Source organism: Aptenodytes forsteri, unplaced genomic scaffold, assembly GCF_000699145.1.
Source record: "Aptenodytes forsteri isolate BGI_AS27 unplaced genomic scaffold, ASM69914v1 Scaffold6, whole genome shotgun sequence".
In the NCBI taxonomy this organism is placed as follows: domain Eukaryota; kingdom Metazoa; phylum Chordata; class Aves; order Sphenisciformes; family Spheniscidae; genus Aptenodytes; species Aptenodytes forsteri.
The window spans coordinates 3,657,788-3,685,287 of NW_008795709.1; the positions used below are offsets into that span (position 1 = coordinate 3,657,788).

Here is a 27,500-nt window from a genome sequence, read left to right on the forward strand (position 1 = left end):
CCCCCCCAACTTTAACACTTTAAACATTGATACTAGCTCTTTCAAATCCATTTCTTACAGCATGATTTTTCAGAGAAGTCTTTTACCTTCATATTTGTACATTTTGTTCTCATCCTCTGCTTTAAATTTTCCTACTTGGTCTATTTTCACTATCATAACCATAGGCTTCAGTTTTTGCTGCTGGATCCTGCTGATGTTTAACACAGTGAAGAGTGACATACTTTTCTCTAGCCTAGCCTTGAAGAAAAAGGTTTTATGTATTCATATGGTGATGATTAAAAAGGCATATGTTCCTTGTGGTTTACAGTAAAACAAAGGTCATTTTATAATCAGTGTCATTGCTGTTTTGCAAGTGCATTCTGTTTAAAGTTAGAAGTAAGAGTACACAAATAATTGTAAAATCTTATTTATTTTGTCAGTATGTATATTTTCCACAGGCAGTAGCATGGATTAGAAGACAACAACATCTTTTTTTATAAGTAAAATGCTGTGGATTCCAAGTAATTGGTTTTAATTTTTTGTCAAGCTCTGTGTGTTTTTTGGTGATAGAAGGTTCACCAGGAGTAAGCTTTAGGTTTGAGAATTAGGAGAATTTAAAAAGCTTCTAAGAAAATGGAAAAGAATAGGGCAAGAATTAATAGACTTTTTAAGGAACTTAATAAAAAGAAGTGAGTTTCGATAGTAAACTTTTCAGCCATTGAGTAATGACTGGAGATTTTAAGAACCTCCATGATTTGAGGTTCAAAGAAGTTGTTACACAAATGCAGTGAATGTACAATTTACATTTGTACAAATATGTAAATTATGAATAGTTTAGAGTTGTTTCTGCCTTTACTCTAAGGAGAGATTAGGTGTCCTCCTGATTTATTTACTTTTAATTATTTAGGATTTTTCAGAGGGAGAAGGAAAGGTATGAGTTAGAGAAAAAAGGTACAGTGTGACGATTTGCATTAAAAGCTACTGTACTCCTTTCAAGATCTTGTTTTAATACACTTTCTCATTTAGAAGTGTTTAAAGGAAAGATATTTTTGTATTGCAACATAGTATGATAGATTTATTAAAAAAGGCTACAGCTGTGAATGTGGTTTTGGTTGTGGTTTGTTTTTTGTTTTGGGTTTTTTTTTTAATACTAGCAAAAAAACTGCCATGTTGTTTTTAATGGCACTGGCTGGGAGAATACCTTGCAGAAGCTGGTGTCTGCTTCAGTATTTCATTGACTTAAATTGCTTATATGTGATTATTGGAGCAACAGCAAAATAAAAGCCTTGTACAGCAGTGCACTGCACTATAACATCATTACTGACCACTCTCTGAGCGAACAACGTTGAATCACCTCACCAGTTGTATGCTTTAGATCCATTTGCCATGATCAACAAAAGCTGAGACAAAACAACATGGTGGACCCAGAGTAAAATGGCAGGACACTTCTGAAAGCATCTGCCCATCTTTCGGTGGGCACAGGTGGCTTAGTTGAGACAAAGGTCAAAGGATTTCTAAGATTGTCTGACATGGCAGAGCTCTTCTGTAATGCATTTTCAGAAAATAAGGGGCCACAATGTTAGACTAATTTGACCTTCTGGGTAATGGAAGGGATAAATTCCCACACAACTTCTGTATTAACACTCCTGAACGAGTGTAAGACATGCATGCTGACTTTCTGTTCTCTTGAATGGAGAAAGGTCTGGAGCTTCAGTAGATCCAAATGCCAGTGCCATTAATAAGATCTGGCATTGTTCTGCTTCCTCCTGGAAGACAGAGGGTTCACTTTGTTGCTAAGACTTTTGCTGAGATCCATAATTTTTTTCTTCTCTGACATCTTTCTGATATTGTGAAGAAACATCTGTTTTACAGTAGCATTAGCTCTTCTCTTTGGCCGTTGCATTAAATCTAATGAAAGACCAAAGTATTTTAAAACGTCTGTCCTCAGTGTAAAATCAAAAACAGAAAAAAAAAAAAAAAAAAAAAAAAAAAAAAAAAAAAAAAAAAAAAAAAAAAAAAAAAAAAAAAAAAAAAAAAAAAAAAAAAAAAAAAAAAAAAAAAAAAAAAAAAACAAGGTAACTGCATTCTTTTTTTTTTTTCTGCTGAATTAGCACCTCTGGTGACTAGTGAGAAGAGTGTTCTTCTGGATTGGAAGTAATCTTGGGGGAGGAATTACAGTCCTGGAATCTCCTTCCTATTAGAGTAGTAGGTGAAATAGATAGAAAGGCCAAGCACCTTGGGGTTCATAAATCTTGTGATCTTCGTTTATTCAGTTTTAAAAGGAGTAAAAGAAGGTCACTTTCCCCTATAAATATCCTACAGTGGGAGTGTTAGGATAATTCAAGTGCCCCAGTCTTGTCAGTGTCTGCTGCATGTGCTCTGAGCATGCTTTTCAAATAGGAGTTAGACTTCCAGGGGTGTAGGCTTAGGCAGGTGCCTAGCTACTGGGCTAGAAAACAAAGCTGTTCTGGGTGTGCCCAGAAAGCAGCCTTTCTAAACCAAACAAGGAGATACCTAAAGAACTTAAACACATCACAAAATCAGCAGGTTTTCTGGATAGCAGTTTTGGACCTGAACACTTTAATTTTTCTAAGGTGGCAGGTTGCTTAAGGCGTTCTTTGCATCTGACGTTCTGCCCAAAACATTATGGCATTTCAGAGCAAAAATACGTATTATTTGTTTAGCTGTTTTGTGCACACAGAATGCTGGAATTGCATTTAAATAAAGGCTATCATCAAAATACAAGTTGGTCTGACTCTACAACCTCTGGAAACAAAATTTAATAAAGATAGTTTATTTGTTAAGATAAATAGGGCTTGATCTCTAACGTCATCTTTACTGAGATTAATTTAAAAAAAAATTTTTAAAGGTCTGGTAATTTTACATTTTATTTATTTCTCTTCCCCTTTTAGTCAGGACCAGGATTGGTATAAAAAAATTACAAATAATCCGTTGATATTTCCAGTATCTTGCATATATACGATTATTTTCAGCTGGAAGCAAGTCTGTTGTAAGGGCTGCCTGTTTTCACAAGAGCTCCATTCTAATGTAAAGATCAAAGAGGAAGAGGCAAGCATTCGGTCTTTTCTGGGCTCCTTTACTTAAGTAAACTTAAAGTTCCTTTACTAGTTCTTGACAAGTAACTTTGTCTCTCATTCTTTTTGCTTGAGGGTTTATATATGTATATACCCATTTTTTATATATAAAAATGTAGGAATGCTTCTATATCTATATACCAATCTCTAGCAGTTACTTCTGAAATTATAAACAGTTCGGTAGAGTTTTGTGAATGTTTTGACCAAAAAGCACAATTATGGTACAAAGCACAATGAAAAGGCAATTTTGCTTTTGTGGTATATACTAACACTCAAGTAGAGAACTACTTCGTTGTGGAAAAAATGCATGAAACTCAGATGAGAGATTTTGTTGAATATAACCCTCACAGCAAAATAAAGCTGTAGCATTTATTAAAACAAGACACCGTTTGATATCTCAGTTTAGTCTGTGTATAGTTTACTGAAGCATTACAAACAACGTGATAAAATGCGTAGTGAACCGTTGGAAAAAAAGTTGCTAGTATACTGCAGTAAGCCAAACATTTAATATACCCACACTCTACAAAGACAGTTTGTTATATATTTATTGCCTCTGATGTATATTTCTTGGTATTAAAGTATATTTAAATTGTTTAAATATAAGGAAAAATACTGAACATTTGCTTAAACCAATTGATTCTACCCACTTGCTCTTGCAACAAGGAACATTTCCTGCATTACCTCCCTTTGAATCTTACCTTCCTCCAAGGAAAAATATTTGTATCTGATTTTAGACGTCTTTTCTCTTAACCTCTGTTAGTGATACAGAGTGTCCCTTCTCCTGTATCACTCCCAATAGCAGGCCCCCTCACCACCAATACGTGGTGAGGAACCCTCTTTGTGCTGGTTTCAGACTGATTTCAGCCTTCTTGAACACTGCTTCAGCTGCATATGCCATTCTAGCTGAACTCTCCCTGGTGTCTTCTACACTAGCACTGTGTTCTTTGACTCTGCTGGTACGGTCTCTGCCCAAAATATCCTATTTTGTTTGTCTTTCTCACTGTTGTGTTAGATTAGGACTAAATGGCTAGTTCATAGTCCCCTTGAGTCGTTTTAATTTGTTTTTAGTGTGTCTACAGTGTAGACATATGTATCTAAGATTATTGCCCTGGACTCCTCCAGTAGTCTCAGAAGTCACTGGAGATCAAATTAATGGAATCTAAGGCACGATTCATTTCATCTTAAAGAATGTGTCTAACATAGGCCAAATGAATCACACCTTAAAATGCTTATTTTTCTTCTTTGACTGTAAAAAAACAACTAGTATGTCAAGGACAGATTTAGGCATTGCAGATATCCAAATCAAGAGAGAAAGAATTCTACTTCTTGTGATTCAGGATACTTCCCTTTTTTTTTTTCATCTATGTCTTTACACTTTCATTTCTTTTCTACTGCTCAAGTAAATTCTTTTAATGTTATATTTTAGATCTCTAAGTGTATCTCTCAACTTTGTGTCTTCAGCACATTGACAGGCATTGGGTTAAACGCAGGACTAAGGCTAGTGTTGTGGGATTAAATCTTTTTATAATATCTTACAGCTTTAAAATACATATATAAAAAAATCTTGTGCTTCTGGGGGCGTCTTCTGCAATTTCATCTTCAAAAGATTCAGTTACTGATTGTACAAAAGACGTTACTGGGCCTTTTAGTTAAAGATTTCTGGTATCTTCTGATTTACTAGACAACAGCTAAAGTTACAAAAGTCAACATCTTGCCAGTTTTTCCTGGACAGCACATGATTAATATCTTCTGCTTAGTCTGTGATGATTTCGGTTTGTCTTTAATTTTCAAATTCATCTTCTCAATTGCAGCTTACAAAGTTTATTAAGGTCTATAGTACATTTTACATTTAAATTGAATAAAATCGCATATGGACCTTGTGTTTTCTCTTCTTGGCAATTAGGGCATTTATTTAGAGAGAGAGAATTCTTTTCATCTGACATGCATGCTATCTGTGTTTCATAGCAAATAACATAAAATCTTTAGGCCATTTATTTAGAGAGAGAATTCTTTTCATCTGACATGCATGCTATCTGTGTTTCATAGCAAATAACATAAAATCTGGCACCTCAGTGCATTATATTATAGTTTAATAAATCAGCTTATTATTATCAAAGTTCCAGAAAGTTATCAAAATATTCCACTTTTACTCTTCCGATTCTCTCCCCCATCCCACTGGGGGCGGGGGGGTGGGGAGGGAGCGAGCGACTGTGTGGTGCTCAGTTGCCAACTGAGGTTAAACCACGACAACTTTATATATGTGATGACATGTATACACGTACAGATATATATTAATAGGCAAAGCTCTACACAAACTGAATATATGACTGAGTTGTGAATATTCAGGCCAGTAATTAGATACTATAGGGATAATATTCTTGAGATAATACATTAAACATATCCCAATGATCAAATTAAACATAGGATAACTGAATTAGATAGCACTATAACTTCTCAATTTCAAGCTCTTATTTTCTCTGCTACCCAAAGTATGTTTCAGTGGTTAATGACAGTGCTGTATCCAAAGTTTCTCAAAACACTAGTGTGGTACATGTTTCTGTACTGCAAAGAGCTGCAATTAAAGCAGTATTGCTAGCTAGCCCCCAAAAAATGAGTAAGGGTCCTTTCTCTTCTCTCTGTTACCTTCTCTTCCTCTCCAAATCCAAATCCATGTCCACCACTTAATCACTGCTGCTCCAGTAGTAGAAGGTAGTATCAGCTCCAGGAAGTCTTTCACTTCATTCTTCTGCTGTTCTGATCCCTTTAAAGATTTCTGTACAAGTCACTGAAAACTTTCTTGAGAAGATTCACATTAGTCACCCAGTAAGCTTATACATCTGAAAAAAGAGTTCCACCTTCCTTTTCTTCCTCTCCAAGGTCTAACAGTTGCATACAAAAATGACCTCGATTCAGGAGCCTGCCTTGGTTACAATTACAAGAGCCTTCTGCATGACTTGAGCTAGCTAATTAAAATTCTCATTAAAGTCTGAGCCATTGAAGCAAAGAGCCGATATATCATTTCTCACCGCTTTACAGTTTATATATTTTCAGCATCTAATAGCCTTCATAGGGATCATTGCATTCATTCATAAGGCTGTAAGTAGTTATATTCTGGCCCGTATTTCTAAAAATGTCCCTTAAATTTGGCATAATTGCAATGTTCTGGACTCATAAAGCCTATCCAACAACGTCCTCGGTGTACATGCACATGTGGTTTCTCTTCAGTTAGTTAAGATGTAAAATTTTCCAGTCATTGAAGATAACTGCTTTTGACTGTTTAGTCCCAGCTTCTGATGCATGTGGTTGCAAGATTCTTCTCTGATGTCTCAAAAGTTGTAAAGCTCCTTATATCCTATCAGACTAGGAATGTGGGGCTCTTCCTTGCCTATATTGTTCTTTGAGGGGCACCACTTCTTCTTCCAGACATCTCAGCCCAAAACCTGTTTTTGCAGGGTGTTGACAACATATTGCATATTTGAAAATAGCTACCCCTGAGTTTTTATATTTAACAGATAAAAGTTAAGCACACATATATACAAACATACGTTGTTTGGTTTTGTGTGTATATATGTGTGAGGAGATGTAGTCTAGAGATCTGTATATAAATGCATCTCCATGAAGAGTGTTATCAAAGGAACAATTTCTTATTTTTAGAGGCTAGCACAAGTTAAATAGTGGAAATTATTTCTTTTTTCCCCCTTTCCCTCCATGGATGTCCAGCCATATCTGCACACAGAACTGTTACACAGTTGTAGTGAGAAAGGAATGTAATTCACACTGAAAACAGCTGTAAACCTTCAGTTTAGACTTATTAGCACTGCCCCCAACCATTCTGATGGAGAACACTTCATTAATTTACGTAGGTGCCCTTCAGAGGTTAGTGACCTCCAAACTAAAGAAAAACTGGTCTGATTTCAAGTATATCTTACTGTCCTTTTTATTTTTAATATATTTCTGTGTTGGATTAATGAGGATTGGAAGACGTAGTGAATCTGAAGCTGGTTTTTAATTAAATATTTTCACTTCTTTTCAGTATACGTCTGCTCTGACCTATGATGCTGTTCAAGTGATGACAGAAGCTTTCCGTAATTTGCGTAAGCAGAGGATTGAGATCTCCAGAAGAGGAAATGCTGGAGATTGTCTTGCAAATCCAGCTGTACCCTGGGGTCATGGTGTAGAAATAGAAAGGGCATTGAAACAGGTAGCTTACCTGGAGTGAATGCTGGGATGAGTGCATATGTGAAATACTCTATAAATGCTTGAAAAGAACCTTCCAGTCTCCTAACCTCCCTGGATGTTGCTGGGAATAATGTGGAAGTGAACTCCTCAAGAATGTGTCTTATACTAAGATGATATATTGGGTAGGGAAAAGAGTCTAAACTGAATGTTTTTGAAATACCAATTATCATTTATGGAAATACAAAATGCGTTTTCTAAAAAGAAACAAAATTAATTCTTCTACTACTTTCATCTTCGTCTATATAGGTTCAGGTGGAAGGTCTAACAGGGAATATAAAGTTTGATCAGAATGGAAAGAGAATCAATTTTACAATAAACATCATGGAACTCAAAAGTACTGGTCCTCGGAAGGTAATTTGAATTGTCTTACAGTGTCTTTAAAGGTTTTACCATGCTAAGCAACAGGTTAAGGTAGGTAATGAAACACTATAAATAAATTAAGCATGAGTTGTGATACCATTTATTCATAGGTGTATTCTACAATGGTCTTGCGGGTCAAAGTAAAATTATGTATTATTTCTTTCTAACAAATACAAGTTGTTATTTCTGGTAAGTACTATGTAAGAGTATTTTCCTTTCAGTTTTGTGGATTAAACTTCTTGCTTTCTGATCTGAATTGCTAAATGTGAGCCAGTAATTGGGGAAATATGCTTCTGAATGACAAATACAGAATATAGCTTTTCAGTGATCTTTCTTTAAATGTGATTATCTTTCTGCTCTAATTCCAAACCTTTCAGAAAAGCCAGTTTCTCGTGTCTCCCTATCTGGAGTATTTCATAACCCTTTCAATCCTACAGTGTGTGATGTTGATACTAAAACCTGCTAATATGTGAATGAAAGCGGTATACCTGTATTAGACAAATTAACGTGAACAAATGTCATTAGTTCAACCTTGTTACTATTTCTATAGTCTTTAACTACATAAATAGAAATATTTACACTGGTAAATCCATAGTTCTCTGTGAACATAAATCAAGGGCATAGTAATAACATGCTTTACCTTTTCTATGAAAGTTCATATTCACTCGTGTCTGTGCATCCTATAAACTCTCTTTAGATTGGATATTGGAGTGAAGTGGACAAAATGGTTGTGAATCCTCTTGATGGCCCTCTTGGAAATGAATCTTCAGGACTAGAGAATAAGACTATTATTGTCACCACTATTTTGGTAATTAACCTCATATTTTGTCAGAAGACAGTCTGTCCTACAGTGGTTTGTTTCTCATCATTATGTTAGTTTAAATATGCTGTCTTTTATTATTTGAGGTTGTGACCTGTTACTCATTATGATGCATAAATAAAATCTGGAAACTAAGGAAATGTATGTGATTCAGTATACGGTTTTGTTCTGTAGAAGACAAACAGTCATTGATTGAATATCCTAGAAAGTTAGAATTTTTAGACCTGAAAATGGAAATGAAATACCTGCTTTCAAAGGAGAGAACTTTGTTTGAAAGGCAGAACCATAGTGTTAGTTTTAGAGAATGGATTTTGCCAAGCAGGAAAGAGACTGGTTCTTATGCTTCAAAATTGTAGCTGCTATGGATTGGTGGAGTGTAAAATAAAACATTAAAAGTTGTGTTCTAGTTGTCTAGAAAATAACATTATGTATTGTCATAGAACAGCATTTTTCTGTAAGTTACACAGCTTCTTTATCAGTTTGGACAAGTCACAGGCTAGATTAGGAATTTCACTGGATGTGAGAATCGTTTGGTAACAACTGAGCAAAGAGGAGATACATTACTTCAATGCGACTTATGACTCATCACGAGTTTTGCTGATGACAGAACTTTACTGCATAGTTATAGATATCTTACCTATTGTTTGTATAGTAACTCAATAAAGATATAGCCTGGAGACCCTGAAGTGTTTTCCCAGGGAAGGATGTGGTTGTGAAATAGGAAAGAATTTTCTTGTATTAAGACAACAACAAAAGCAACTAAATACCTTTGCCTTCTTCCATCCAAACTGTATGAGAGAAAGAAACTGATTTGGGACTTACTCTTTCTTCTCTGAATGCGTAACTCCTGTTAACATTCATGGTCATTATTAACATACTGCTGGGAATCACTATACCTGTAAGTATTGTTATTTGTATATGACTGTGGAGAATGCCGCTTTTAAATGTGTTAAGGACATGTCACATTAATAATTAACAGCTAACATAGACATAGCATGTATGATTCAGATGTTATCTTCTCTCTTTGTTTCACATGTAAAAGGAAATGTATTGATCTATGAAGTGCACAACTGATACATCTGTCTCTTTACGAAGTAGCTAAGGCAAGTTCTTTCTGTGCAGGAGTCCCCATACGTCATGATGAAGAAAAATCATGAAATGCTTGAAGGAAATGATCGATATGAGGGCTATTGTGTGGACTTAGCTACAGAAATTGCTAAACACTGTGGATTCAAATATAAGCTCACAATTGTTGGGGATGGCAAGTATGGGGCGAGGGATGCAGACACGAAAATCTGGAATGGGATGGTTGGAGAACTTGTTTATGGGGTAAGAAAATCTTTTATAATAAAGCCATTAAAGATGACTGATGGAAGGAGTGGGATTTGGTTTAGTTTCCCCTGTAGAGTAGATGAAAAATTATCTAATTCCTTTGACAGAGAATTAGTAACTTGAGTTGGCATGAAAAATTTTGAAAGTAAAGCATGGAATTAGATTTTTAAATGCAAATGAAGTTGGGGGGAAGTGAGTGCGTATTTCATCCTTCTGACCAAGTGAAAGGCAAAGTTCTTTACTAACACTTTTAAATGTCGTATACTTTTAAAAGGGCATGTGAAAAAGGGAAGCTTGGAATATGCCAACCATATGGTTATATGTATTTCAGTAAGAAGAGTTTCAACTAAAAATTTCTGAAATTTTCCATAGGACATTCTTGGTAAAACGCATGTTACCTGTGTCTCTGCTGTCCTATTTTCCATTTGTGAAATGCAATAGAAACAACCATTCTTTGCTCTGATCATTGTATTAGCTATTATTTGCTTTTTTCTTCCTTTACAGAAAGCCGATATTGCAATCGCTCCATTAACTATAACATTGGTGAGAGAAGAGGTGATTGACTTCTCAAAGCCCTTTATGAGCCTGGGGATATCAATAATGATCAAGAAGCCTCAGAAGTCCAAGCCAGGAGTGTTTTCATTTCTTGATCCGTTAGCATATGAAATCTGGATGTGCATTGTTTTTGCCTACATTGGGGTCAGTGTAGTTTTATTCCTGGTCAGCAGATTTAGCCCGTACGAGTGGCACACTGAGGAATTTGAAGATGGAAGAGAAACGCAAACTAATGAATCAACTAATGAATTTGGGATATTTAATAGTCTCTGGTTTTCCCTGGGTGCCTTTATGCAGCAAGGATGCGATATTTCGCCAAGGTTGGTTACTCGCCCATTTCAACTTTGTGCATTTTTGGTCTCAGCCATCTCAGCCAGAGGAGGTTTATGGTGCATATATTTTCACTCTCGGAAAGAAATTAATTACTATGATTTTTCCCTCCCTAAAATCACAAAACTCCTTGAAATAAAAGCAGTTGTCTGTGACATAGGGTAATGATGTATTTGATCGATATTGTCTTAACGTCGATCATACATTTGCTAAGTGAAGTTATATACACCATGCAGAGACTGTAAAATGCATAAGGTTCAAGTCATTCCATGCCTTCTTGGAGGGGTACCGCCAAGGTTGGTTACTCGCCCATTTCAACTTTGTGCATTTTTGGTCTCAGCCATCTCAGCCAGAGGAGGTTTATGGTGCATATATTTTCACTCTCGGAAAGAAATTAATTACTATGATTTTTCCCTCCCTAAAATCACAAAACTCCTTGAAATAAAAGCAGTTGTCTGTGACATAGGGTAATGATGTATTTGATCGATATTGTCTTAACGTCGATCATACATTTGCTAAGTGAAGTTATATACACCATGCAGAGACTGTAAAATGCATAAGGTTCAAGTCATTCCATGCCTTCTTGGAGGGGTACCGTGTTTTTGCTGCATATTCCCATTTTACAGTTGACTGCATATGGTTCACAACAACTGTAATGGGAAGAAAGGGTAACATACTAGTCACGAACTACACAGGCAGCACTTTCCCTCTAAATCTCACTACATATCATAACACAGTTATTAACCCACGGTTTTCCTACAGGAGAACCTTGAACTGAAATAAAAGTCATGTGATGGCTCTAATTTCATGTGAATAGTTGCAAAACACTCCTGTTTTTCCATGGCCTAGTTTTAGAAAAGTCACAAAGGATATCACTAAAATGAATTTGAAGGTCCAGTTTATAAATGCCTAATTCCTCATGGATTGTCACCTACTTTATTAGGGACAACTGTAAAGCACTTAAGTTTATTCCTTTGCAGCTCATTAAATATTCTATTTCCCTTGTGCACAAGTGGTTATAGCCTTGATTCAGCAAAGTGGTAAGTAGGTAAGTAAATAACTACTTGCTGCTTGAAGGAACTATAGTGACAAGTGAAATAGGGCAACTGGGTTTAAGGAAATCAAATCAGAAGACCTACCTAATTATACTAAGCAATTTAACTTTCTTCTAAACATCCTAAAGTAAGACAGGGAACAGGTCAATTTCTAGTGAATCTAATGGCTAGTGTGCAAAATAAATCACACCAAGGGAGCATTTCATAGATATAAGTTGTGCATCCCAAAAGGCAACAGCAGGTTTTCAAGTTGTTCTACTGCAGAAACTGCAGAGAGCATTTATTGTGTGAGTATTTTAGCAATTCTGTGTAAAGGCTGGCGTATCACAGTAAGATGAACGATGCGATAGATTTGGCATATAACACCGTAAGAATTGTATTCAAGAAACGAGACAGTGAAGAGAGGCAATCGTTTCAGGTCATGAGAAGCTGTGTTAATTTCAGTCCTTTGAGGTTTTTGTATTGATTACACACTGCACAGGTTTAGTTGTCCGCAAAGTCCTCCATTAGCTACAAAATTATTTTTATTGAATCAAGGCCATAGTAGAATAATGATCTTTCTTTATATTATTATTTTACTGGCTATTAAAGCATGACAGTTGTTGTGCATGGTTTGATAACTTTTGAAAGGTGGTGTAAGAATAATGATAGTAAATGGTCACCATAAAAGGTGCATGAAACTCTAATCATTTTGGAGATTCAAGATTTAGTTTCAGTGAGGTGTTTAACAGCACTTTATTTCATTACAAGCATATTTTTGAGGAAAGCGCTTAGTTTGTATATTATCTGTTTATTATAAAAATAGAAAAGGGCTGAAAACACCTCAGTTATTTTTGTTCTTGCACCAAAACCATCACTGTGGAATTTGAACTCCCTGCAAATGAATTAGAGCAGATATGAAAAGGAATCTCTTCAGACATCAGCAAAATGTCTTTGTGAAGTTAAGTTTTGCACTATTGCTACTATCATTTCTCTAATAAAAGTGACAACCACTGTAAGAATTGTAGACAAGTAACTAGGGCTTCCTGACTCTGAAATAGAAGGTGGTGTTGAGTAAGACTGGACCACCTGGAAACTGGTCTGCAGTAGCAATCCCCATGTTGCCATGTAGCACAGAAAGAGATAGGATAGGATAGGATAGGATAGGGTAGGATAGGATAGGATAGGATAGGATAGAAGGTAAGATAATGACAATTCAGCAAAGTTTTCCTCATCTTTTTTGAGATGTGAATGTACGCTCAGTACTGCCATGTAATACCTTTGTAAGTATAAAGTGTGGTGCACAAATTTAGGTAATTGTGCATAGAAATTGTTATAAAGAAATAGGATAGGATAGGATAGGATAGGGTAGGATAGGATAGGATAGGATAGGATAGAAGGTATGATAATGACAATTCAGCAAAGTTTTCCTCATCTTTTTTGAGATGTGAATGTACGCTCAGTACTGCCATGTAATACCTTTGTAAGTATAAAGTGTGGTGCACAAATTTAGGTAATTGTGCATAGAAATTGTTATTTTAGTATTTAATGACCTGATGAATGAGGTGCTTGTACAATTATGGATTCATACTAGCGTATAATTATCAATCTTTAGAAACTTTCTGAAATGTACATAAAAAAAGAAACTATTTATTTAACTGGGACAGACCTTATGGGAAAATTTTAAATACAAATGACGCTCAAAAAAATTTTACTTTTAAAATGTCATGTGGGACCATCATGTCTGGATTGGCATTGAGTTTATTCTTTTTTGACAAAATCGGTAGCGACTTTGTTAGCTGACAGATCATGGGCTTTTGAAGATTATTATCATTTATAGCTGATGTCATCAATACAGTATAAAGTGCCATAAAGTCAGCAGTTATTAAATATACATTGTCAAATATTTTACCTTGCAGATGTATATTTATCATATAATTGAATCAATCTTTTAATTGTAGAATTATTTTGTACTCAGATTACATCAATGTCAAAATAAGTATATAATATTTTTTCAAAGGTGACAGAAAGCATGTTTGCAGAATACATCTCATTTTAAAAGGAACTTGAAATAATTTCTTTTCTATGGTCCTTTTTAATAACATATTCTGGACCTTATCTGACTTGATTTTCATGTAGTAGAGTCTGTCGTGACATGGAAGAAGTCTTTTCATGTCTGAATTATCACAGAGATTTTTTACAATAGCAATTAGTAAAAAATAATTTCTCCATAATCAGTTCTATTTATTTTTGTTCCCAGTTTAATAAATCCGCTTTACATAACTATCATGTTTTAATGTGTGCATATATATAGTTATATATATATCTTTATATATATAAATATTTTGTCAGAATTAATTTGAAATCTCATTCACAGTACAGTAGGCTGGGTAAGTGATTTGTAATTTGTTTACTTAATAGATAGAGGAGACACATCAAGACATACCTAAGCTACTGCAACGCCTTAGTACTAGACTTTTTCAACTACATGCACATTTCTGCCAAATAATTAAGCGCATCTCCAAAGATTATGTACTCCTTCCTATAATGTCTTGTTTGGAAACAAAGTAGTAAGTAATTTCAAAGTTTAAAGGATCATTAAAAAAAATGTCAAGTTTGACAATAATGGCAGTATCAATAATTCTCTACTGTTAGTTTTCTAGTATTGAAAATAATTGAATTTCTCTAGTTGTGTGCTCTATACTGTTTTATATATTTTCTTGAGTTCTCTTCTCTTCTCTCTTCTTGAGCAGGAGATGCAAAACAAAGATCCATAAGAGCCCACCTGCTGCAGTTAAAAACATCAGATTATTATTATTATTTAAAAATAGACTTTCTTCACCATTTTTCTGTATTATCACTGATTGTTTCATGTCCAGTCTTCAGTTTGTTAAATGCTTGTATCTTTCAAAAGTTGTGTGCACTTTTTAGTTTATGGATATTCCCCGGGCCAGTTTTTATTGCAAATAATGCTATTTGTTTCTCAGTATAGATTGTCCTCAGCAGCATAAGCCATTGTTTTGTGGAAATCAGTCTTTGTCTGAATGTCTTAGGAAAATAAGCAAGCTAAAGGCACTTAATTTTTAAGTGCATACTGGTTTATCTGAAAGCACTGTTTCACTGGTTTTGTTTGATCCTTTTCATAATGTCATACAAATTCACTTCAGAGGGAATGACAAGCTTATGTGTTAAATATAGCACATTATGATGGGAGCAGTTTCCTTTCAGGATGTTCGGAACTTTGAAGAACTGGATCACTAAATTCTCCCTAAAGTAAACTCTGGAGTCCTGATTTCAGCAAAGTCTGGGAGATGTAGTGGAGTACGCATTGATTCCCATCTGATTAGAATGCAGAGCTGCACTACGAGATAGCCTGAAATGCTTCCTTATAGTCTAATGCATCATTTGCATAAAACTGATAACGTGTTCCTTTTTAGGACTTTCATTTCAGTTTACAAATCCATTTCATACTTGTTATTAGATCCCTGTCTGGGCGCATTGTTGGAGGTGTGTGGTGGTTCTTTACCCTCATCATAATCTCATCCTACACGGCTAACTTAGCTGCCTTCCTGACGGTTGAGAGGATGGTGTCTCCCATTGAAAGTGCAGAGGATCTTTCCAAGCAAACAGAAATTGCTTATGGGACGTTAGATTCTGGCTCCACTAAAGAGTTTTTTAGGGTAAGAATTTCTACTTTTTAGATTTCTGTTTTGTTTTAAATAGGTCTTCACTCATGTAAATGTGTTTTCCCTAGGCTTTATTAAAAGGTTGCTATAAAAATGTGGTATGTGCAGCCTAACTCACAAGTATAAGTGGTTTTGTTTATTCATTATCTTTACATTTTATTATCTATACATAAATATAAGTGCAAAGTGGCTGCAAGGAATTACCTAAAAAATACTCCACTGTAAAGTAAAAAACAAGATATGTTCAGAGAAGGGAGTTGATGTCGTTCATCTAAGCTGTAAGACAGGAGCTAACAATTATAAGCAAGGCTATTTAATATCTGTGCTATATTTTAGGTAGTCGCACAGGGACATGGGAAGGTGCACAGTCATGTTTTAATAAGTATTTCACATGATTTTTCAAGCTTGCGGATGGGGAATGGGACACAACCCTGTTGGCTGCTGTAGTAAATCCATGCCTGCTTTTGAAAACAGTTACTATTTGTATTTGCATTACAGTAATGCCTCGGAAGCCTGTCAGTCCTCACCTTCTACCTCTGTGTATTTCAATTTTTAAAAATGCATGAGACTTCCAATGTGTGAGTCTCAGGCTGCCCTTGAGACACCAGCTAACGTGGTGAAATCCATCCAGTAAATGAGGGAGACGCTAAGGCTGCTGGGAAAAACACTGTGACTGTTTTGCTTTGTCTGTCTGCTCTGTGTGTCTCTCCCTGTAAGATGAAAGTGGATCTAAAGTGTTACAAATAGGAAAAACCTGTTGTTTTCATGTTTTTCAATGGATGATGGTAGTGTTAGGTTTAAAGAAAATGTATTTTAAAATAGTTATAAATATTGCATTTACATTTCAAACGTAGCCTGCCATGAAAGTGAAATGAAACAAGTTCTCACAAATAGTTTTTATGTATTGTATAGTTAGAGCAGTAACTGCTAGATTATGGTTTTCACTGGATCCTGTAATGCATACTTAACTGGTAATGTACTAAATAGGAACCATACTTGTTTCAACTGTAGAAAAGCATTATTTTCGGATTTTGATGATAGGTCCAGTAATAAGACCTGCTGCTGACTTCACTCCTGTTGGCTAAACCAAAACTAACATCAGGTGTGTAAGCTAGTAAAAATGAGATAGGGTTTGTGCTAAGAGTGTTTAGAAGCGTTCAGAAGCATACAAGCACGTGTTTCTGGTTTTGTGAGCGTAAACCTTTTAGATCATGGCTATACTGGGGATTGAATGTGAACTAACAGTAGGTCAGTTCTTTTGAATAGTTTCTCTTTAGAGATTTTTAGGCTTTCCTTTAAAACAGCACACATTTGTATGTGCATGCATCAATATGTAGTTTTTATGCTCCTAGCATATATATACATCTTTCCAATTACGCTTTTACACAACTAGTGTTTCTGGTGATTACCTGAGCATTAATAACTTATTTTTGTAAAAATCAGGTGAAGGCTTTGTGAGGGCATATTCTTCACCTTTTGTTAAGTTAGCTTTGGCTCTGCACAAACAGGGCTATAAAGATCTCTGGAAATGTCTTCTCAGCAATTTTTATCACAAACAAGTTGGTGCATTGTGTGTAATGCAACTTCTTAGCCTGATGGCTCTATCTACTATTTGCTAAAAATCACTTAAATTTGCCCAGTTATTTTTCAAGAAATAACAGCTGTCAGAATTTCTTTCTAGTAGACCTGATACTCAAGTTTCAAGAATGAAACTCTTTCTGCTGAAGGCAATGTGAAAGCAGTCTCTAGCACTAAGGAGACTAAAATTTCACCCAGAGTATTTCTGTATGGTGACTGGATTGGAGTGGATGTGTGATTTTATATGACCTGAAATTAGGACTCAAATTCTTTGAACTGCTGGAAACAACTTTGGTATTTTCCTAGCAGCAAGCTAAAATGGACTGGCTTTTTCTCTATCACTGTCATGAATTAAAAGAAACATTTGGGTTTTTTTCACAGTTAGTCTGTTTTCTGTTCAAGAAGTGGTATTATTTGCAAGTTTGTTTTCTACTGATGGAATGTATACTGGACCTAAATCTTCAGTAGTAGAGCCCTAATTCCTGGAGCAGCACAAAATTAGGGATCGTTGTATACTGGGGATGAGAACAGTAAACTGAATTTTCTTTGCTACTAAAATATGTTTTCTGATAATACTTTACATAAGTGAAAAAGAGATGTTTCTCAGCATTTTCCAAAAAGGAATTCTCAGCAATAAACTAGATGGTGAAAGTTAGCTGAAAAATCCTATCCTGAATAGCTGGATGTATGTATGCGATGTTAATTGAAAGAGGTGGGTTCAAGTCTTTGTCCAGCTTCTATGACTGCTTAAATGACATGAACTCATTGAGATGTTGCATCAGTCTGGATATGTCAGGGACGTCACATTAGCTTGTTCTTTGTTTTGGTTTAGGATTCTAGTCTTTGAGCCACCTACGGTTGGTACTTACTAGTTCATGTCTTCAGTGGCTGTGGCTGGCTCCAGTGGCTACCATGGTGAACAGAGTAATCCAGATATAGGTTAGAAAAACCCAGCTGGAGGAAAGATAGTGGCTCACCGCACACCCTACACATAGTATGGGAGTAAGCATACAAGCGAGTCCGTATCACTTGACTTGGAGATAACAGCCTTGGCATTTACGACAAAAGATGTATTGCCTTTGCACTTTACCCTATTTTAGGTACATACTCCGTAGCTTTAAAGGTAGTACAGACTAGTAGGAGATATTCTTACCAACAGTGAGTAGAACATCATTTGGCACTGAATCAAGAAACATAACCAAGAAAAAGAGATGAAAAGGCATTGTACTCAAGTGTTCCTAATGCTGCTTTAAGATGAGAAGCAGAAGCTTGGTACATCCTGCATAGAAAATATCAGTGCAGAAATAATGGATTTAACAGTATTTAAAAAAAAAAAAAGGCGAAAAGGTAATGACAGAGCTTTGCTGAGCGGTAAACATCAGCAGGAGACTATTACTTCTTATAATAATGTTATAGATACACAATTTTTCTTTGATGGCAGATCCGTCAGGTCTCTCAATTATATATTTGTAAATACCAGAATGTGTAGTAGTTTTCCTCAGGAGATCTCAAAGTTGCTACTAGCAGAACTGCGAGTACGATCCAAGTCTTCAGAGTTCTGTTCCACTAAGTTGGGATACTTACTACTTCTGATACTTACTAGTGCCTTTGCCTTAGGGATAGTGCTTTTAGAGTTCTTAGTGCAAATCAAAGCCTAAACAAAGATATATAGCACATTGCTGTTGCATTTTCTCTTGGGTTTACAACCTGAAGTAATGGGCAAAACATCAAAGAAAATGTGTGTGGCTGTGGTTTTCCAGAAGTGCACCGTTTTTCTCAAATCAGTAGTGGATTGTAGTGGTGAGAATGTGAATAGGACTGCAAGCACAGCTTGGAAGAACCAGGAGTCATTTCAGTTGATCTTGTACAGGTGCATCATCTCTATAATTGTCAGATCACAGATACTACCTGATGGAGTGGTAAATGGTGGGACAGTGGAATTTCATCACTTTGATACATACTTCTGACACTATCCACAGTCACACAGTATTTTTACCTTCAGTGATTTCTCAGCAGCTGCTGTAAATGCAGTTGATGTATGCATTAGCCAAGACACATAGTTGAACTTTGAAGGGAAAATAAAGTCACTAACCCAAGAAGATAGACTACTGCTCACCTATCACTGCAGAAATTAAATTTTAATAATTGTCTACATGTGTTAACTCCTGAAGTTGCCTTGGTCACTTTCATGGGCTACGGCACTGGAAGAAAGAAATGAAAGTACAACTGCGTAAGTATGCAAGCTTAACATTCGCTGGAGCATTTCCATGCTTTCTACCTGCTTGAAGGCATATTGAAAATTAATATCAAAGTGTTACAAAGAGAACAAAAGCTAATTACTTTTAAAATTCCATCATGTTTTTGCTGTATGCCTAGCTCTATTCATCAAAAATATGTACAAACCTGATAGACAAATGAAATCGATCATGCTACCTTTTTTTCCACTTTAAAAGATGAATTGTAACTAGTCCCATGTGTAAGGTAAGAAGGCATCTCAAAAAGAAAAAATGACATGCAGAGCAATAATTAGACTAATTTACATTCTCTCTGTTTGCAGTAGTTTTTATTGAAAATCTTTTTATGTGTGCCTATTTTTGAACCAACAGCGTGACACGGACAGACCAATCTGTTTCGTTCTAACTGTTTTGGTGGCCTTTAAGAGTAGATCCTCTGCCAAAGTAAAAGTAAGCAGAACTGCTCCATAACAAAGAAGTATTTTTTAGCTTTCACTGAAAAGACTATGGAAGAGTTGCTTATTCTTGCTTAAGAGGCAAGAGTTCCAGAATGAAAAGTTGGGCATGGGAAAAATGCCAGAAGGATGATAATCCTTGCTGTCTTATAAAGAAGTCCTCTTCCATAGTGAAAAGCCAGGAGGAAACATAAGAAGAGCTGACAAGACCCCTTGAGTCATTTCTCCTGCGAAAGCATTGTCTGTTGGGAGGCAAAGAAAATTTGGCCTGAAGATTAGTATTCTTGTCTTTTCTGAGGATCTTCAACACAGTCCAGTGCCTCTAGATTTATGAGTACTTTGAAATTTTTTTTTTTAACTTATGAAGGTATTTAAATTGGTGATTGTATTACAAGAGGTTATGCAAAAAGAGAGAAATCATACAGCAGTCTCTGTGAACCTCAATCTGTCTTTATGCTTATCAAGATATTCAAGCTTCTAAAAAAAATGCCACAGGAAATCTCTAAAACCAGTGAGAAGAGAAGAAACACTCTGATTTTTTTAAATGGAATTGAGGTAAAAAATTATGAATCCTCCCTCAGCCTCAATTTTTGAAGTTTGAGATGTAGAAGAGTTATGGAACATATGTTTTCAGAGTTAAATTTTGACTAGCTCCACAAAAGCCCTTCAGAAGCGAAGGAGACAAAAGACTCAGTTATGAAATCTCTAACTTCTACCATGGACTCGACTCGGTACTTTAAGAGGCAGGGACTATAGGACTGGCATTTCATGAATCAATGAAGGAGATATGATTAGAGAGGATGGGTTTGGCTTTTTAAGTTTGACAGAAAAAAAAGATATGTAGCTGAAATACTGAGCACTGAGATAATGGGAAGACTGCCCTTTGCATCCAGTAGGATATTAATGAAGATATGGTTATACTTTTTTGTGGTCTAGAGGGTTCAAGTGATTAATTTTCAGTTGTTTTCTTGTTTTTTGAGGTCCTTACATCTGGGCAACACACAAAAGAATTGATTTAGGCCATTGTGAAAGTAATTTTAAAAGAAAGACTGTAGTAATCAATATGTCCTTTTTTCCCTCAAAGCATCTCTCTTTGTTATTTTCCAGGTTTCATTTTTTTCTCTCTCCACATTACCCTAAATACTGTCTTTTGCAGACAGCTCAGTGAGCATAGCGACCAAAACACCATGGTGCTTCAGAAACCTTGTTACATATATTACTCAGAAAGCTTAATTTCAAATTAGTATTTGCATAATATTTATTAAAAATAAAATTTATCCCTTTCTAATAGAATTTTCCTTCCTTGTTTGTAAGGACAAATTGTGTCTGATGAAAGAAACATTGTTCCTTGATCTTCTCTTTCAAATTTTCATCAAGTTTTCTTAGATGTTCTAATCAAAGTATGCTGTGTGGTAGGTAATTTTGTGCTGGGCCCAAATGAATTTGCAGCAGTATGGTTTGAAGATTCTCCACTATTGTGTAATTTATTTTTTAAATTGATACACTCTAAAATAAGTATAAATGAGTATAAGTTCCGTTTGCGCTACTCCTAGGGGCAGATCATTCCATAATACCACTCTTGCTATGGTTAGAAACATTCTTTTATTTTCCAGCCTGAATGTATTTATAACTAGTTTATCCTCAGTTGTTACAATACATTAATAATTATTATGTAGATTTTTTTTCTTCTCGGTGTTTATTTTCCTGATGCATTAATACAGAACAAGTATTTTTTTTCTAAGCTTTCATTTCTATCAACAAGACTATACTTATTCTTGATTTCCAAGTAAGGCATTTTGATCCCCAATCATCTCATAGCTCTTCTCTGTGTGTGTGTGTTGTAGTTTGAATTAATTGTTCCTGCATGTGTGTGAACAGAAGTGTACATTGTATGCCATCTGAGGTCTCAGCAATGCTTTGTACAAAGGCATTAGTATTTCTTTTTCTTTTTGTCCCAATTGTGTCACAGTGTTTGATGGTAATCATTTTGATCATAGTGATAGATCAGCCTTTCTTCTGTTTGTATCCAACTGAAGGTCTTCCATTTTATTGCAGATTTTCTTATTGGTCCCAAAGTGCTGGACCGTGCTTTTGAACTTGAAAGTTTCATTTCATTTCTATCATTCTAGTGCTCAGAATTTTCCATTTCTCAGATATATAAAAAATTAATAATTTCCCATTGTCTGGCTTGATGTGTTTTCATATCCCAATTTCCTTTCCTACAAATCCTAGTCATTTCTGTATCCAAATGTTTTCACTCTAAAACATCATCTGAAGCTGTGCGTGCCGTGCAGTACTTCAGACCAAAAGAGCTGCGATTGCTTTGAATACTTTTTCATTCTTGTTAAGTCCAGGCAGTGTGTTTGTGGTTCTAGACTCTGGTAATAGCACCTGCAGTTCACTACAGAATCTGTGATTGCTTGAGAAAGTGCTTTTGTGTTTTGGGATTTGGTTTATCCTCCCGCTCCCAGTATGGTTGCAATTAGTTATTTGTGTTTTGCATCCATCTTGTTTTGATCATTTCCATTTCTGTACCCTCATTCCTATTACCTATTCTTCCTTTACGTTAATCTCATCAAAACCAAAGCTAAAGTATACATTTAGATTATGGTCCTATGTGTAGATTGTCATTGTTCTCTGCGTTTCTTCCCACCACACAGCAGATATACTTTCCTTTCTCCCATTCTTTTTCACTTGTGAGGTTTGAAAATCTGCTGGTGTTTGCTTTTTTTTTCAGTTCAGTTTATACTACATACTGTTTCCTTTATGTTCTCAGGTTTGCCCTGGTGAAATCAAGATCCTGCTTACAAATCTACATTTGTATTACAGAGGTGTAGCAAAGCTGTTGTAGTAGATACTGCAACATTGCTGTAGTACAGCTGTCCCTGTATCAGTAGGTTTATCGCATTAAAGTTTGCTCTAGGAGTGGACAGTGGATTTTCCTTGTGAACAGCACTTAAAAAGAACAGAAGGATTTGGGTCATCATTGTAGAAATTAGTTTGTGTGACATTTATCTGAGTTTTTCATGAAATTAAATTGAAATGGTCTGCTTTGATTTTATGAATATGCTGAACAATGGGGAGGAATTTAGATTCTGTTGAAACTGAAATGAAGAAGTCTCAGAGGAGGAGTGATTTCAGCAAGTATTTTAACAGCGGTTAAACAGTCTTGAAACTTTAACATCCCTTTGTAAGACAAGCCTTCTTGAACGCTTAACTCTTTAAAACACATGAATATGATGACAGCGTAAGGTCCTTGTCTTGCACATTCATAGTGTCTTCTCATATCTGGCTTCTTGGAGAAAATTATTTTAAGTAGGCTTTTGAGGAAGAAATTATTAAGATACATTGTTTTACAATTTTTACTAATAAGACCAAATATATTAAAGGTATTTTAAGTAGCTCAATTAAGTAATGGAAACTGGAAAGCGATAAAACTGCATCTTAAGAACGTGTAACGAATTTTTGCCAGTACTGAATAAAATAGTCAATATAGTACAAAATTTAGATCTTCCATTTAATTTAAGTATTCACCCAGTATAAACAAGGTTAAGTATTTTGAAGTACTTAATCTTGAGTTAATTAAAGAGTCTGATAAATTAGCTTTGTCCTTTTCTGTGTTTTTTGGATGTATCAATAATTGATTTGCTGTGTAAATTGGCAAGATTCATTTGTTGTTACACTTTCTAGCTACTGGTGACAATACCAGTTCCTGTCCTTTTATTCAGTGTGGAAGGTCAACAAGATAGTTACACAAACCATATTTGAGAATTAAAGTTCTGCTCCTGCAGTACAAGATCATCGTCTAGTAGAATGTTATAGTCTGAGGAGCTATTTCTGTCAATGACATACTAATTACAGCACCCCATTTTAAGAATAATGGGTCTTTGAATGACAAAATGGAAAAGTTATCTGATGACCCACAAAATACAGTTAATTAATTTGATAAAGCTTTGCATAATTTAATTTCCTAATGAGTTTCTTAATGAAGGCAGTATTTTACATTTAAATGGAATGTGTACTTTGTAATAATAATAGTTTTCATAGTCATGAAGCCCAGTGGTGACATGATATTAAAAAAAAAAAAAGTGTAGCTTCTGGGGCATTTTTGTATCAGTTATTGTATTTTCATAGAAGTGGTAAATAGTGGGGAATATTAGGGTCTTATACTGTCATGTTGGTGTTGATTGTAATACCAAAGTTATGATTAGCTTTTAACATTTCATGTATACACTGAAGTGTCATCTTGCAATAGCAATGAACCACAGTAATTAAGAGCAGTGCAGATTATTTCCATATTCTTGTAGTCAAATAATATAGCAATCTATAATGGTTCCATTGTTTGAGTTGCATGACAAAAAGTTATGGGGTTTTCTTATGGAGCACTGCCGTCCTTTTAGATTTTTGGTGCCATTAAAGAAGGAGTATATAAGGAAGAGATGTGAAAACCTAAGTTGCACACAGGGCATCCTGCATTCACAATAATTCTGTTTCCTCATGGTTTAGTCCGCTGTTGCTGACGACTGCATGCTTTTCCAAGTGCAGTTAAAGGAAATGAAGATGATCTTTTGCAAAATATATGGTCAACTATGGCACTGGCCAAATTTAAATAAGAGTGTAATGTGCTTGCTTTTTCCAGAATGAATTTGAATTAGGTATATATTTGAATTGGCATAAGTGTACATGCTTTTTTTTAACTATCAGATAATGTTGGCTTTATGAGTGAGTGTGCGTGTGAACAGAATGCTAGATGAAGGTCTCTTAACACTGCCCTTTTCTACATCCTTTAGCTCTACCTTTCAAATAAAAGACATCCTGAAAACAAAATAATGAAGGAAATAAAATGAGACAGTTCTGAAAACAGAATGTGTTGCTATTGTGTAGCAATAGAAACAAAAGCCTTAGAAGTCACAAGTATCCCTTAGGTGGTGGCTCATTGCTGCTCTTAATTTTTCATGAGTCTAGACTAGGCCAAGGACTAGGTAGAGATCAAGACTGTGAGCTGTATGAATTCCAGCATGATGTTCTTCAGTGTTCATGGCTGCAGAGGGCTGTGCGGTCATGGCAAATTCTGAGTGCTACTTCCTGGTGACGTTTTTCATTACAGATTTTTATTTCCAGGGTTGCTGGGTCAGGTATTCCTGCATTCATTTATATGGCAAGGACCCTGTGAGCCATCTAGTGGGAGGTTTCTTCTTAACACTTGACCATTTGGGAAATCTGTTCCTTGCGCCTTTTCCCATTCAGCCGTCCAGCACCAGCCCCTCAGTCTGTTGGGACTTCTGTCATCCATCCCACTTACGTGTTGTGATCAGATTCCTATGAAGTGACAATGGGAAATGGGGAGCTGCATTTTATTGAGGTTGAATGACAAAAGCAGAACAGACCTTGCTAGACCTCTGTTGTTTGATATATAACACAACCTGTAAAAGGTAGTTTTAATAAACCAGGAAACAGTGGAATAACAAAAGGCAGTTAGGTCAGTTTATGAACCTGTTCATGACAGTTACCTAACTGGAATAAAGAATGCTTATTTGTTTAGTATTTGAATGTTTGTACAAGAAGAAAATAATGTTTTAAATGTCAGCATAAGCTCTTCTTTTCTACAACATGGGATCCAAATGCCTTCTAATGAAAGTTGTAGTGACGGGCACTTGGATGTATGTCGTCTGTAAGACCATGTAAGACAGCTCTAAACCAACTTTAAATTTCCCCCTTTATAAAGCAAACCTATGGTAATTCATGAAGTATCACTGTAATCATTTTTATAACACCGTCGGAAGCTTAATGACCCTTGCTTAGTTTGTAGTAGTAAATCCCATGCAGCAAGTTGGATGTATGCTGCCAAATGAATGTTGACCTGTGGTAGGAATGGGATGGAGCATCTGGGTTCAATTAGAAAGTAAGTTTGGAGAATGAGATTTCAGGGAAGATTGAGCTCCTTCATATGAGGCTGGGGACTTTCGAGTCCAAGCCTGAGTGGGCTAAGGACGGAGGAGATTGAGCACCCTGCAGAGCTAAACACCGATAGCTCTGCTTCCAGGGAAGTGAGCAACAGCAGCAGGACTCGGGGAACAGATGATAGAAAGCTATGCACTTAGGATTTAGACTTTCTTTATATGCTCTGGGGAAGTTGATGGAGTCTGTCAGACATTAAATGGCCTGACTGACTTGCATCTGCAGGTGGGAGTCTCATTCAGGCATGGAATGCCATTTGCTATCTGTTAGAGGCACTTACCTGTATCTATCTATGTATCAAGTAAATAATAGGCAGAGAAAAGTGCAATACTGGATTTTTACTGATAGCTTATAGTACATAGTGATAGTTTACTTTGTGAACTGGCTTTTCAAAGATGCTGCAGTATACCATTTTTTAGGATTCCCCTAGTTTTTAGGATCATATTTTTTAGGATCTTCTTGGATGGAACAAGAACAGTGCATATGCAATATGGCAGATGTTCCAAGAATCTGAGAAACCCACTGTGCCTTCAGTGCACAGTTATTTTTCTCAGTCATTCTGGTCATGCTGAGTATATCCAACTCTTTTGATATTAATGGGTATACTGAGTATGCGTAGATCAACAGATCAGCATATGCAACAGCTGATCTGCAAGGGAATTTTCAAAACGCCATCTGTGCCAATGTACATGTAGATTCTGGTAATAGTTGGAATATTTAGATGTTAGAAAACTTTCAGTGGTTCTTAGTACTGCCAGAACTTTTAATACTAGTAGACATACAGAGATCATGGAGAAATCTGAGCCTCAGAATCTTCCTAGACTACATTTCTGGACAGGAAAATAAGGGTAAGTCTGGGAAAATGGTAATGCTGTACTACAAGAACAGTGAAGCCTTGGGAGATAGTGAGGGCATTACTGATGCTTTTATATTTGAATCATTTATTTTTAAAAAGGTATGGTTATAGATGTTATATTTATAGCAGAATTGCAGTTGCGAAGTGTATGTTACAAGATGTCTCTAGTAGAGAAGTGCTTCTAATACATTTTATCATAGTACAGATTTGGTATACTTGCACATATAATAGTAATATCTCGCAGAGAACTAAGATAACTACAAAACCAAATGGTCTTGGTTTTCTACAGCAAAGTAGAAATGTAATAATAGCTGAGTTACATGCAACATAGTGTTAAATTTGGCAGTAGTTTATTGTCTACTTCATATAATGATTTAGGTTGTCTTTTTAAGAAATTCATTTAGGGTTGATTGTCAGCTACCCTGGTAGTTCTACAGATATTTTGATCACACAGTATAGAATGTGAAATGTTAGCACATTTAGGTTTTCTACTCAGCTTACATAAGGGGAGATGATACAAACCTGTGCTTTCTTAATTCTTCATTAGAATTGTAGAGTGTGTGACAATATGAGAAATCCAGCTTCATATACTCTTTCTGACTGGCGATTGTTGCTGACCCTGACTTGTCATATGTCCCATTCTGCCTGCTGTTTCTTTGATAACACTGCTTCCTTTTTGGTGACATCTAGGTGGCAAACTTTGTTTTCCTCTATTTTTTTCCAGGTTAAAAAATAACAATCAGTTGGTAGTTAAAACTGCCAATTATAGTTGTAACTACCAATTGGTTAAAGCAAAAGAAGTGTACTTCAGGTAACAATCTTTCTGAAAGAAAACCCTGACCTGCTGAGTTGAGTTGGTGAGGCATGCGGAGTATTACAAATAAGAACAACCTTGAAACAGGTGCCTCTCTATTAATGTTCCCTTCAGGTTTCACAGCAATGTTAGTTTCCTCTGTGGAGCAATCTGAAGTTTTCCAGTGCTACTGACA

General features: G+C 35.7%; 1 protein-coding gene across 2 annotated transcripts in view; it reads left to right on the plus strand.

Annotated features, from left to right (window-relative positions):
* GRIA2 (glutamate ionotropic receptor AMPA type subunit 2) overlaps positions 1 to 27,500 on the plus strand; it is a 96,246-nt gene that overhangs the window by 65,338 nt on the left and 3,408 nt on the right. For both annotated transcript variants that reach the window (XM_019473145.1, XM_019473144.1), the window contains exons 7-12: positions 7,108 to 7,275; positions 7,560 to 7,664; positions 8,371 to 8,481; positions 9,616 to 9,822; positions 10,330 to 10,700; positions 15,226 to 15,424. In XM_019473145.1, the coding sequence (XP_019328690.1) occupies positions 7,108 to 7,275; positions 7,560 to 7,664; positions 8,371 to 8,481; positions 9,616 to 9,822; positions 10,330 to 10,700; positions 15,226 to 15,424 (1,161 nt within the window). The remainder of the gene's footprint in view (positions 1 to 7,107; positions 7,276 to 7,559; positions 7,665 to 8,370; positions 8,482 to 9,615; positions 9,823 to 10,329; positions 10,701 to 15,225; positions 15,425 to 27,500) is intronic.